The sequence below is a fragment of the Vigna angularis genome, chromosome 11 (assembly GCF_016808095.1).
Source record: "Vigna angularis cultivar LongXiaoDou No.4 chromosome 11, ASM1680809v1, whole genome shotgun sequence".
Taxonomy (NCBI): Eukaryota; Viridiplantae; Streptophyta; class Magnoliopsida; order Fabales; family Fabaceae; genus Vigna; species Vigna angularis.
In genome coordinates, this window is record NC_068980.1 from 21,146,337 (window position 1) to 21,159,678 (window position 13,342).

Genomic DNA, 13,342 nt, shown 5'->3' on the forward strand with positions numbered 1-13,342 from the left:
TAAAGGTTATGGAATCCGATGGCAGACATTGTAAATAAGGGGAGAAAATGAGGCCATTTCAACAGAACTGGAAACTGCGCATCACCGTAATTCTCTGGCAACATCCGCGCCACTACACAGTTCCAAACGTTGTTTCCCGCCATTTCTCTATTGCATTCAATCACTTCACAAACCCTAACCAAACCCAAAATCCCTTCCTCCATCTTCCCGAATCTAGTCCCATCAAACATCTCAAGAACACTACCATGTTCTATTCTCAAACCTTTTTGGCGCGAAAGGGTCCACTTTCCACCGTGTGGATCGCCGCTCACCTCCAGCACCGCCTCAAGAAATCTCACTACACCACCACCGACATTCCCTCCACAGTTCGTAAGTAAAAGACGTCGTTTTTTTCCTTCCCAAATCATCTTCACCTCCACACTTTTGTTCTTAGTCTGTTTTTTTTTTCTTGTGCTCTTTCAGTGCGCATCATGGACCCTGGTGTTCCTATCGCGCTCAGAATGTCTGGGCACCTTCTTCTTGGCGTGGTTCGGATATACTCCAAGAAAGTTGAGTATCTTCACCAAGACTGCAAGGACGCGTTGACGGGTCTCCACAAGGCGTTTTCTTCTCTCCAGTTTGCTCAGACGGAGGAGGTGGGGCCAGCGCCGTTTCAATCGGTGACTCTGCCGGGGACTTTTGACCTCGATGCGCAGAACATTGACTACCAAATAGATTACACAGGGTAATTTTTTCTTGGGTTTTCACTTTTTTATTTTTTATTTTTTTTATTGAGTTTTCGTGGTCTGATTTGTGTTATCACATTATGGATGATTTTTGGGCGTCTCTCTAAGGACTGAGGATCGGAACTCCAGGGATTTGGAAGACATCACGCTCCCAGGTTACATAATTGGTTGAATTTTTTAGAATAAACAATTGAATTTGTTCCTTAGGATTTTGAATTGTGTGCAGACAAATGCAGTCATGCAGCCATGATTGAAGTAACATTTTGGTCATGGACATTTCGAAGCCTTGATGTTACAGTTGAGATTATAGCTATGTATTGTATTTTTTGAAACCAATAAGGGGTTGGTTTTTAATTTATGTTGAGGGGAATGCATGCTAATTTAGTCGGGATAATTTCTGAAAGACGATGAAATAGTTGTTTTTGTATTTCAAAAGTGAAAAAGTAAATTACTCCTGGGAAAAGACTAAATTTATGGATGTTTTACGAAAACAGTGATTTTTTTCTTTTGGGGACTGAGTGATGCCAAATTTGTGATTGGCCAGTTCGTATGTGTATTTTGCTGATCAATGAAAAGTTAGTGATGTGAGGACCAATCTGACAAGAAATACACTTTTGGGAACCCTGAGTATTGTTTCCATTTTTAAGGGATTAGCATGACGCCCTTTATCTCTTACGGACTAATTTGATTATGAACTCATTTCATTCCTTTTGAAAGCTTGTGAGCAGATGGACGTTAATAATTAATAATTCTCAATGTGCAGATCGAATTCCTGTGACAACAGATTATTACGTGACTGTATCTTTTGATGAGGTGCAGTCTTGTTCCCTTCAGGCAACTGTGTAACTATGTGACATTGTATTTTTCTTTTCAAACTGTTAATTTTTCTTTATTATTTAGGATATAGTAATAGATTCTTCTCATACAGAAGTGCTGCATGACACTGGCCCTATTCCAATGGAGGAGGAGTAAGCCCTAGCTGTATTTTAATTTTTTCTTTTTCATTCAATTTTTTGGGATTATGAACCAATGGTACTTGTTTTGTTCTTACAGCATTGTTCCCCGGTCTCCATCATCATTGAAAGGCGTGGGTGCTGCAGATGATGGTCCAAGCACCCAAAGAGAATCATCAACTATCCAGCCGGATCCTATCATACATAGTCCTCCACAAGCAACCACCCCGGTCGATCCCATTGAAGTTCGTCGGGGGTTGGGCCCTAGTCCTCCACAAGCAACCCAAGTCGAGGCACTTGAGGTTGGTCTTGATGCCACCAATGATGATCTCAACCTTGAAAATCCTCCACTATTTTCAAATCTTGAGGACAATGACGCTGAGCCAAACAGAGTTCATGACTCTATGATTCATGATTTTGATCCTGAAAGGATGTCTGTACCATCTCAGCTACGATTTAATCCTCCAACTCCACCTACGTCTCAAGGGGGCACCACCCCAGCTGTGCCAGTTCTTGTTGGTCAGTGCATGAATATCTATGTCTCTTGTGTTGCATATTGATCCCAGAAATACAAAAAGTTTACTTTTGTTTACCTTGCATTTCAGATAATACTCCCAATTTTGTGCTTCCTGAAAGTCCTCCAATACAGCAGCCACAAGGGAGAGGAAGAAAAAGAAAACAGTTGTTTGATGAACACATTGTGTTAAAGAATAAGTAATAATTTAAGATTTGTTTTTGTTGAATAGCCTCCTTCTCATGCAACTTGTAGATCATACCTGAAAAAGTTTTAGGTTCCTGTTCTTTCTCTGCTTGTTATGCATGTTTGATGTGTCTTTGTAGATTCATGCGGAGTGCACTTAATAATCCACGTGATATAATGAGGAAAAGAATGGAAGCTCCTTCCTCTAGCTTGGGTATATGGAAATTGAACAATAGTCGGAGAAAAGAGCACATGTTTTACCAGCCCTTGTTAACTGGTAGGCTGATGTCTGTATGTTATTTTGCTGATTGTGTGGTACCTTGTACTTTTTTCAACATGTGATCTGAAAATGTGTCCCGGTGTTCAGGAGTTGACAAGAATCTTTTGGACATATGCAATGGTGAATATATACGTTCAAAACCTCATTTGGTCATCTCTGAGGAAGATCATGCTGATGTTGGAATGGCTGAAACTCTTTCTCCAACCGACCAAGTCTCCGAAGAGCCAATAGCTCCTACTAACCAGCCCCCTGCAGACTCTGTAGCTCCTACTAACCAACCCCAAGTGGAGCAAGTAGCTGCTACAAACCAAACCTCTGAAGAGCCAATAGGTGCTACTAACCAAGTTACTGAAGAGACAATAACTGCTACATCGCCTGTTACTGCATTTGATATAGAAGTTGAACATGCTCGAAATGTTGCTGTCACTCCCCCTCCCACCTTCCAATCACACAATGTGGTTGAGGATGACTACACGAGCCCTGGTAGAAGAGATGACTTGACTATGACTTCGCTTCGTAACCTATCAGTTGCTTCTTTGGGAACAAATATTGCATCTGAGAGAATGCCGACACTAGATTTAGCGGCATCACCTAGTGCTTATGGATCAGAGACAATGCAATCTCCATATTCAGATATGCATCACGTGATCAATTCTGCTGCAACAGATGTAAGATTTTATGTTTTATTATGTATGCTTTCGTATAGTCAGTCTTAGTTAATCACATATTTCCTTTCAGTTAAAAGCATGTATTCTGATTTTCCTTTAGTAGAAGGAATATGGGAGTAGAATTAATATAAAACTGTAACTTCTAAATCCCTTGAAACAGATATTGTTGTATGTGTGATATAGTTTTGATTCTTCCAGGGATATTTACTTGTCAAGCATCAGTTTTTAAATATTTTAGGACTTAATGCTCTTTTTAATTAAAACACTTGCTTGACGAGTTGACTTCTGATCATATTTTTGAGCTAGTAGCAATAGCAATAGGAACGACTTCACTCATTTACGTCTATTTGCAACAATTTTTTATATGTACTTGCCTGTTCTCGCTGCCTAGTCTTTTTTCACCATCTGTGGATTCCATTCTTGTTCTGGAGTGTGAAAATTGCTTCTAGTAATCTTACTATTAATGCTCTTAGTGTGGTTTAATTGAAGCATTGAATCTAATAATTTGTTAAACTTATTTTTGTAGGAGTTTTGGTTTCTGAATCTGGGCAACAACACACCAGCCAGTAGGTTCTAAATGTCATATCGAATTTGATTTTTCTGTCAAATACCCTTTTATTACTTATTTATTGTTGGCATTGCTTGTATTATATGATACTGGATATCCAATTTCTACTATATCATCAGAATCAGATTTATGGTTAACACTGGTTATTTTGCAGGTTCACAAGGTACAAGTGGAAGTAACATGACATTGTCTGAAAGGACCAAGTACCTATCCATTTTCTCTATACATTTTCGTGGAATATGCATGATTTTGTTCAAGCTGTTTATAACATGCAATGCAATTTTTTGAGACAGTTTATAATATTTTTTATGTTAGCTTATAGAGAGCAGTTATCCAATTACCTCAACTCTTGACGTCAAGTACAACTATTTTAATTGTTTCTAATCAACAATTAAAGTTAATGAAATTATAGTTAATAGTAACGCACCAATAAAATTGGTTTATAGGATAGTCTTTTGAAATATCATTATTGTGATTTTTTTTGCTCAAGCATGCCATTGTGATATGTTTAGGTTGTGCTTTTCCAAATTTAATATATTTCTGGGTATTTTTAATTGTTTATATTTATGCATATAACCTAGGGACTTGCACATTGTGAATTTGTTCAGTATTCTATCCACAGGGACTGTTACCTCACTTTCTTCCTCTTCCTTGGGCCCAAATGATTGTTCATCCAATATGTCATTAGATACAATAGAGTGAAATATTAAGCATCAGATTAGTGTGGTAATTATGTTATGGTAAGAATGTAATGATGTGGTGATAGGTGAGGAAATCCTTAAAGAAATCTTAGTAATTAAAGTCATATTCTTAATGTGTGTGGATGTTTTTTTTTCTTTTCTGGAAGTTAGAATGTGCATATATACCATTTATAAGTTGTTTATGCCCTTTTGCTTTTCATACTATTTTCTTCATTTTAGTTCTGTAGCGTCTGAACTTAGCCAGTATTCTTCACATATGTAATTCCAGGTATACAGCTGAATATTTGAAAAGACTTAATCCAATCACCCCAATTTTGGAGGACCCTGCAATCACCCCTATTTCGGAGGCCTCTACTGGAGATCTCTCTGATCTCAGCTTGAACAAGATTTTAGAAGGGAAAACACGGCATATTGCTGCTCGTATGTTCTTTGAAGTATTGGTGGGTTGAAACATTTCCATTCAAAGAAGCTTCAATTATGTCCAAAGAATGTGAATATTTGGTGTTTGCATGTATGCTTCTAATGATTAGAATGTGAATTGTGTGTTTGGAAAGATTTGATCCAATCACCCCAATTTTGAAGAACCTTCCCCTTCCCCTCAAAATTGTCCCTAAACTATTTAAATAGTTCAGATGCAGCTGGCACACAACTTATTTATTCCTTCTCTTATATACAATACCAAACCTATCAGAAACCTATTAGAGATCTATTTTCTCTTAGCTTGAAAAGGATCTTGGAAGGGAAAACTCGTCATATTGCTGCTTGTATGTTGTTTTTAATGATTAGTATGTGATATACACGTGTGTGGGTGTAAAAGTGTGTTATCCTTGATGTTATTTATCTCTCTCCTTTAAATATTGCTATCTCATTGGATAAAATCCCTATACTTAAGTTTGGACTATTCATTTTCTTGTGAGCAACATAGTTATATATTTGAATTCTACTTGGTGCTTCCAGATTTAGTTCTGTTAATATCTGATAGAAAAATGTGTAGTCTATTTGATTGTAAAATTAAGGGATATATATTTTTATATCATAGATGAATTCAAGTCCTACAGATAATGCTTTTTTTTTTTTTCAAAAGCACGCATGCCTTGTGAAAAGCATTGTTTCCCTCCCCCTTCTATTCTTGTGACTGAGGTGAAAGTGGAATTACAGGTTTTACAGACTAATAGACTTCTTGATGTAAAACAAGATGCACCTTATGATGATATCAGCTTGAAGTTGGCCACAACGCCTTCAAATGTTCGAAGTTGATGGCAGGTCATTGTGTATATAGGTAAGAGTTTTGTACTTATTTAAGACTTTAACTTAAGGTGGATGATAGAAATTGAGTGGAAACAGTGATAGTTCGGGTTCTAATAAATTGTAATGCTGGCTTATTGATATATATTTAATTATTCAAGATACCAGTAATATTTTTTCTTTATAAAAATAGTATTTGATAGCGTAAATAAATTTGTTCTTTTAGTCATAACTAGCTGATGACAATAACATACTTCTTTCTGAGTTGTACTCTGCACTAGTAAAAATTATTTGAAAAGGGTATGTGCATGCAGATTGAAGAATGGGTAGTATGTCTTGGGTACTAGTTAGATCCCTCACCCTCAATTTTTTTTATAGTTTTTCGGTTAAAATTAGATGTAAGGAATACTTTCTTTTATGATAGTTGTTTTCACAACAATGTAGCTTTTTTTTCTATTAAATATTTATCATAAAATGTATACTTGAATGAAAATAATGAATTATTTAATTGAATGCAATCACCAATTACATTTTCCTTATCTCTATTTGTAATAATAAAATATATTAAAGGAAATAAAAATAAATATGTTGTAATGAATAGGAAGATTTTGAATTTTTTTTTCTTAATTATTATGGTGATATTGAGAATATTTTTAATCCTAATAATTTGCTATTTAGAATAATTTGTATCTTTTAAAATATAGATTGATATATATACATATACATACACACACACACACACACACACACACACATATATATATATATATATATATATATATATATATATATATATAAACATACACAGAAAGAGGGAAGATCAAGTGAAAACTATTCTATGAAAACCATACATCTTATTTGTACACATGGACATGGATGATTAAGATTAAAAGTTAGTGGTTACATAAACCACTTAAAGTTGTATTTTTCTAATCTTGACCAAATGATGTTTAGTACTATTCTCGTCTTTTAGAACAAGAAAAGTTTTCATTTGATATGTTGGATATTGGTATTGTACTGGTATCCATGCAATATAGCCGCTACTGGACCTATGCCGTCATTCAGGGTTTGTGTTCTTAATACTTACTAAGGGTGACTACTAAACTAAGAGTGACTACTAAATTCTAATACTATATTTGAAAGAGAAAGTTGTGGTAAGGATATGACCTAAATTTAATCGGTTATAATATTCTACATCATCGTGCACTTGAGGAGCCTTGCCTTGCTCCCTCCCGAATCACATGTTCACTTTATTCAATATTCTTGATACTTTAACCTTATTCTGATTCCTTTGGGAGCAATTAAAGGTTGTAGATAAAAGTTGTGGAGAATTTTTTAACTTGAACCATCTTGTGCAGCCTAACATTTCCTAAAATTTTTCTTTCATCCGTTTGAAATATTGGTTTGGTGATCCACTTCCCATAAGGCAGTTTCTCTAACTTTTTCTTTGTTGATTTGCAGTTGGATTTCTTGCCTAGAATGGAAACGCAGTCGGTTATGTATAATAGCAGACATAAGGCGAAATGGCCAGCTTGAGGAGATGATTTTTGTCACTATGTATATCTGTATCTGGTTAGTTTATATTAAACTGCAATCATTAACTTATTTTTATTTAATTTTGCCCACCTTGTAATTTAGGATTGAAATTGTCCACCTTGTAATTTGGTCTGAATTTTTGTCAACAAGCATGGCATTTAAAATTAGGCTTTTCAGGCTTTTTACAAAAGTGAGGATTCTTATACCTTGACATGTAATATATGTTAATTATGAATGAAGGCTGAAACAGAAAGAGCGGTATAACAGTCAAACAGTGATATTTAGGTCCTCTGTACAAAGTAAGAAAAGGCAGATTTATGTATCGGTTGTCTCTCTAACATACGGACTTCACTCAATTATGCGTTATGAACTACGAACTGTATGAATTCTGAATCAAAATTCGTTTAACTGGCATTTTCAGTCTGCAAAAACACTATAGGTAACATTACCTTGGACTAACCAGTAAATTTGTAGTGCTCAAAGCCACAAAATAAGCTAAAAGAACCTACCCTCGTTTATAGCCATCCCTTATCACCTTTTATTATATGCTTTAGCAGCAAGTTTATAAAGTATGAGAGGGATAAATTGCTGATATGAGTACATCACACATTGTTTAAACTATATGCAGTACCAACTAAAACCATGCACCGTGAATCGTTTGTCACTTTTCAACAAGAGTTTCAATTTTGTTTTCTAGATGAGCTTCGTGATCTTCTAGGCGACCTTTGACCGTGTCATTGTCCCAACGGATCAATGTTGGCACCCCAGTGAGCTTGAACCTAGGTTCCACTCTCCATGGATGCTTGGGGTTCCTCCATGTTGGTCTATCTCCAACATAAGCTCTCAAAAGTGCAATGTCATCAGATGACGCCTCCAGCTTCTTGTAGATCACAGGTTCTGCTCTCACACAATCTAAGAAGGAAAAGGTGTACATCACAGTTCTGATTAAACTAGTCATGCTTCTCTAACAATATGATAAAAAAATTGTAATCAACATCATTCTTAATCCTTTTTCTTGTCTAATATAATACTTTAATTGGTAATTTACACTAAGCGTCATCAAAGTTAGAGATCTAAGTTATCCAGAGATATGCTAATAGGTACAAATATCATTCTACATACAGAACAACAATCTATCAGAAGCTCTTCTCACTAGTTAACCAATATCTTATAAGTTTTCTGCAATATTGACAGAAAAGATTCTTTCTCCAATGAAATCCAAGCCAATGTTTTGTAGTAAATTGTGCTGACAAAAACTTGAACCGCTATTTCCTGAGGCGTGTAGATTCACTGTCCTTAAGGACTTATCCGCGGTGTATGCGCAAGTCCCCCAGGATACAACATGAACTTCTCGAATAATATTCGAGGATCACAGAACTAGCAAGAAACTCTCTAGTTTATACTCAGGATAGTTTTGGAGAGGAAAATTGAGAGAAAGAATGAGAGAATGAGAGAAGAGAATTTTTATGATGATTATTATGAATGAAAATGGTTGTTCTATTTATAGAACAAATATATAATGCCGTTGGAAAGCCAAATGAACGTTGCCAACCAAAAGTGGATTTTGCACCGTTGCAAAAGGAATGGAACGTTGCCAAAAGAGAAATAAAGTAATGTTTGCATGTGGCAAAATGAGAAACCGAACTCTCTGCCAACGTTCAAAAACAAACGTTTCTTTTGCAATAATATTAATATTTTACAACATGTTTTGTGCTATATTGGCAAAGAATTTCCATTGATATTTTCAAACGCTCCATGAAATAAAATGCATTTAGTGCATCCAGTCATCAAATTCAGAAGCTGAAGTAGCTATTAAATCATAAGTTTTGGAGTAAAAAGAATCAGATTTGAACATGCAAGAGAAAGAAGAAAAAGAGCATGCATGGATAGCATGATAGGTATATAGATACCAGGGCACCAGCTGAGAGAGGTAGCAGGGTCTTTGTCAGCCAAGAAAAGGATGAGATTCGCCTTGTTTTCTGCAGCCTCTGATCGGAACTTCTCAAAAACACCATCAAAACTCGACACTGTTGCCTCCAACAACTTCAACGGCATTTTTTCTTCTCTGCAAACAAAACAACTCCAAAAAGTTGTCAGATTATTTTCCAACACAAAGTTTGATACTTTTTCTCCAAGTGTATATGACAGACCTTAGGCTCTTTTATATTTATTCTCTCATTGTTGTTTCATTTTTTTTTCTGATATTTTAGTTTTTTAATACAAATTTTGTAGTTCATGAGTTTTTTGTTTTCTGATAACATTTTTTGTTCAGTCATCAGATAACTGGACCGCCAACGCTGTCATCAAATATGTCATTGTTTTTTAAAATGTCCATGATAACAAAAATGCTGTTTTTCTCTACGTTCATGCTCATTGAATATTATTTTTGAGGAGACCAAATATTAACGAAGTTTAGTCTTAAAAAATCATTTCTTTCAGTAAAATAAAAAATGAATAGTTTAATTCTGTATATATGTATTTTTATTATAATTCTACATTAGTGCTCAACGACTATTAAAAAGATAGTTGCACTCTATAGTTTTTCTAGAATTCATAATTCTTTTAATCTTCGGGTAACATTTTAAAATGATCCTAATTGTTTTAAAACAGATGCAGCACTAAATGTGAATTTAATAATAGGAGAAAACCATATATTTTGCAAAACAATATTAAAAGGGCTAAAGCATTATAGAATAAGTTGCTTATAATGGCCCCATTAATTGATGTGAAAATGACAAGTTTTATGGTCAATTAAATATTTATGCTCCTGAGAAAGATAAAAAACATAAAGAAAATAGAATGAATGTAGACATTGATCTTTGTATCTATCTATATCGCCTAAACGTATGCAGTCATTTTAAAGTCCAAATACATTCCACAATTTAAGCATATGAAGGAAGAAAAGAAAACATCCTAATTGGTTCAACAATAAAGCAAGTCCAATAATGATACGTATTCAATTTTTACAATCTTTTAGAAATATGCCACTTTTCCCGAGAAAGTTAAATAAAATTTAAAACATTTTTTCAAAATTTGTTGGAGAGATCATGCTGATTAATGTTAAAGTATACTTTAAATAGAATTTCACAAATAATTTCTAAAAATAAGTGAAATAGACAGTGCAATACAATATGTAAATAAAATTGTACTAATTAATAATTTATTAAATTATATAGGTTTTTTTTTTGTTTTTGTCGGAATTATTCAACATGGTTATTTAATTTTGTGTTCTCAATTTAATCTTCATCTTAAATAAAATGGAGTCAATATATTTTTTTTTTAAAATTATTTGAAGTCGTTAAGAGAACGTCGATTTGACTATAATTTACATCAACACACAATATATGATTTAAAATATTAGTATCTAGGAAATGTTCCTTTTATATAACCAAGTTATCTTCTTTCTCTCTTCTCTTTCCAATCTTAAACCATATCTCTTTTTTTTTCCTTTATATTTTATTTTATGAATTTTCCAATCTTAAACTAAGTTATCATTTTTCCAATATATGTTTGTAATTTTCTTTTAAAAGTCATGGTATTATTTATGAAAGAGCACTTCAATAAGTCTGCGGCTTAATGTAGCTGAAAGAAAAACTAAACTTTATTTGATATGATAAATGTGATTACAATTTCTGGTGTGTCTAAAAATATGAAGGGTGAATCTTTATATTTTATTTGTTATATTCTTAATATGATTTTTTTATAAAAATTGTGATAAAAAATTTTATGGAAGAAAACAGAATAATTTTTAAAATATCATAATGTGTGGAGTGTCTTATAAAGATTAATATCTTTTTTTAATAAAAATACATAATAAATATTTTTTGTGAACAATTTTTTTTTTAAAAGTGGAGTGTCTACAAGGATTAATATATTTTTTTAATAAAAATACATAATAAACATTGTAAAATAGGAAAATGAAAAGTGAGAAATGATATTAGTAGTTATATTTCTAACCTATGTGTGGCCAAACAAAGAACCTTGATCCCATAAATGATTCCATTGAGTGTTCATTGGGGCATTTAGGAATATGAATTCCTAAATTCATAACCAAACCACTAATTTCTTCTAGACAACTAACATAATACTAGTTAATAAGAGTTATAAGATGAGTAACTTAGAATGATGATAATGAATTAAAATATATTATAAGTTGGAAGAATTCTAAACTCTAAATCCTCAACTTTAACTCTTAATCCTACCCACGAAGCCTAAAGTTTAAAGTATAAACCTTATTTCTTAACTCATAAGCCATAATACTTAAACTCTTATATATATTAAAAAAGAGAGTTAATGATTGTTAAAACAATATTAGAATAAGTGAAAATTCTAAAAGAACAAGTTTGTGATCAAATGAATTGGCACACAAAGATTGTGAGAAATTATTTACCACGAGTTCATAAACTACCAACTACCAAGGTGATTGAATATGTTAAGAACATTCTTAACACGCCCATTGATGATTTGTTTAAGTTGTATAAACTATGCATCTCAATGGCTTATAAATAAAAGAAATTGATTAGTGTAACATAATAAATTATGTATAATTTATTTACATGTTTCACTTATTTTACCTTACTTTGTTGTCATCTTAAAATTATAGTAAAAATTTATGGATAAAAACAAACTTTGACATTAGATGACTTATGTTAAGATGATAAAGAAATTTGTATTACATCTACTTTAAAATTTATGTATTGTACATGTCCAAGTATTTCTTGGTCATATGCAACTTGTTTATGACCAAATATATGTTAGTCTACTAAGTCGACGTATATTTGATCCATACCTATTCGATCAAAACGAGATCATGTCAATTACCTATTAGTCACAATAATTTACAAGTTAGAGCCCAATTATCAATAATTAACTACGATAATTCAAGATTAAGAGGTAATTAGGTTACGTGGCCCCTAGACCTATTCAGGTAAGGGTCCATGAACAATAATATAAATAACACATTTTACGAGATACGTTAATTATATTCATTTGTTACCGTGTTGATGCACTTGGTTGACTTGGGTGCTAGAGTATTTTTTGCAGACACAATCAATATTTAACTAGAATAAGACACATATTTTTGGAGAGAATGAATACTCCCAATGTTGGAAGCTTAAAATAAAATGTTTGGAGTGTTTGTTGGAATATAATATACTCAAGAACAATTTCATATAGCATTAAAATTGACACCATTATTATGCTTATTTGCTACCAATATGATGATGTACAATTAAATAATGATTAAGGTGTTAAACGCTTCAATTCCTTCTTTAAAGTGTTTTAAATGTTTTATATGATGTTCATAATAATTTTGGTGTGATATAACTAGTATATATCATGTAATATATCTCTTTAAACACTCGCGTTAAATGTTGTTTAAAAGAAAATTGAATAAAATTTAAAATACTTTTGTAAAATATTTTGTAAGATGATGATGATTACAGGATCTGACAATGATTGTCATAGAGTCGCTAGGCAATAACTATTAATAGAAATGATAACCTGTTAATAATGTTACTTTCTATAAACAAAGAGAACTTTTCTCGTAAGCTCATGTTAAACATCGTTGCCATACCATAAAAAAAAGAAAATGCTTCATAGAAAAAAGATTTTACAAATACAAAGAACTTGTTTTTATTGTGTTTTTCATCACTCTAAAAGTTTTACAGTTAAAAGATACCTTTTAATATTATATTTTTATTGTGATTTTGTTGCTCTAAAAGTCTCACTTAAAATACACTTTTTAATATTATCACACGCCGAGAGTTTTTTTTTTCTTTTTCACACAGTCACTTAAAATCACTCACACAAAATCAATCATTTCTATATACATGTCTTAAATAAAGCTTCTAAAACTTACATGTAGATTTTTTCTCCTTATGGTAACGCTTATAGTAAAAAGTCTTTCAGCTATAACACATTTTCTATTGCAGTCAACGTATTATGCAAATCATAATTTTTTTTTT

At 32.7% G+C, this 13,342-nt stretch overlaps 2 protein-coding genes across 3 annotated transcripts; one reads left to right on the forward strand and one right to left on the reverse strand.

The window, feature by feature from the left end:
• The first annotated feature begins 102 nt into the window (after positions 1 to 102).
• On the forward strand, positions 103 to 8,209 carry LOC108332349 (sister chromatid cohesion 1 protein 3). Of its 2 annotated transcripts, XR_001832489.2 has the most exons (15): positions 103 to 369; positions 463 to 724; positions 834 to 880; positions 1,489 to 1,538; positions 1,626 to 1,693; positions 1,779 to 2,197; positions 2,284 to 2,392; positions 2,519 to 2,655; positions 2,746 to 3,326; positions 3,853 to 3,892; positions 4,049 to 4,097; positions 4,864 to 5,035; positions 5,754 to 5,874; positions 7,302 to 7,412; positions 8,074 to 8,209. XR_001832489.2 is itself a non-coding variant. In XM_017567572.2 (14 exons), exons 1-13 carry the CDS (start codon positions 246 to 248, stop codon positions 5,850 to 5,852), a joined length of 2,157 nt encoding a protein of 718 aa, XP_017423061.2. In that variant the 5' UTR covers positions 103 to 245; the 3' UTR covers positions 5,853 to 5,874; positions 7,302 to 7,581. The 2 variants fall into 2 exon arrangements, 1 of the variants encoding a protein (XP_017423061.2); XM_017567572.2 differs by lacking the exon at positions 8,074 to 8,209 and having other exon boundaries at positions 7,302 to 7,581.
• On the reverse strand, positions 7,759 to 9,431 carry LOC108332350 (thioredoxin-like protein Clot). Its single transcript, XM_017567574.2, has 2 exons — positions 9,287 to 9,431; positions 7,759 to 8,288 (listed from the first exon to the last, which is right to left on the reverse strand). Exons 1-2 carry the CDS (start codon positions 9,429 to 9,431, stop codon positions 8,038 to 8,040), a joined length of 396 nt encoding a protein of 131 aa, XP_017423063.1. The 3' UTR covers positions 7,759 to 8,037.
• Positions 9,432 to 13,342: the final 3,911 nt, after the last annotated feature.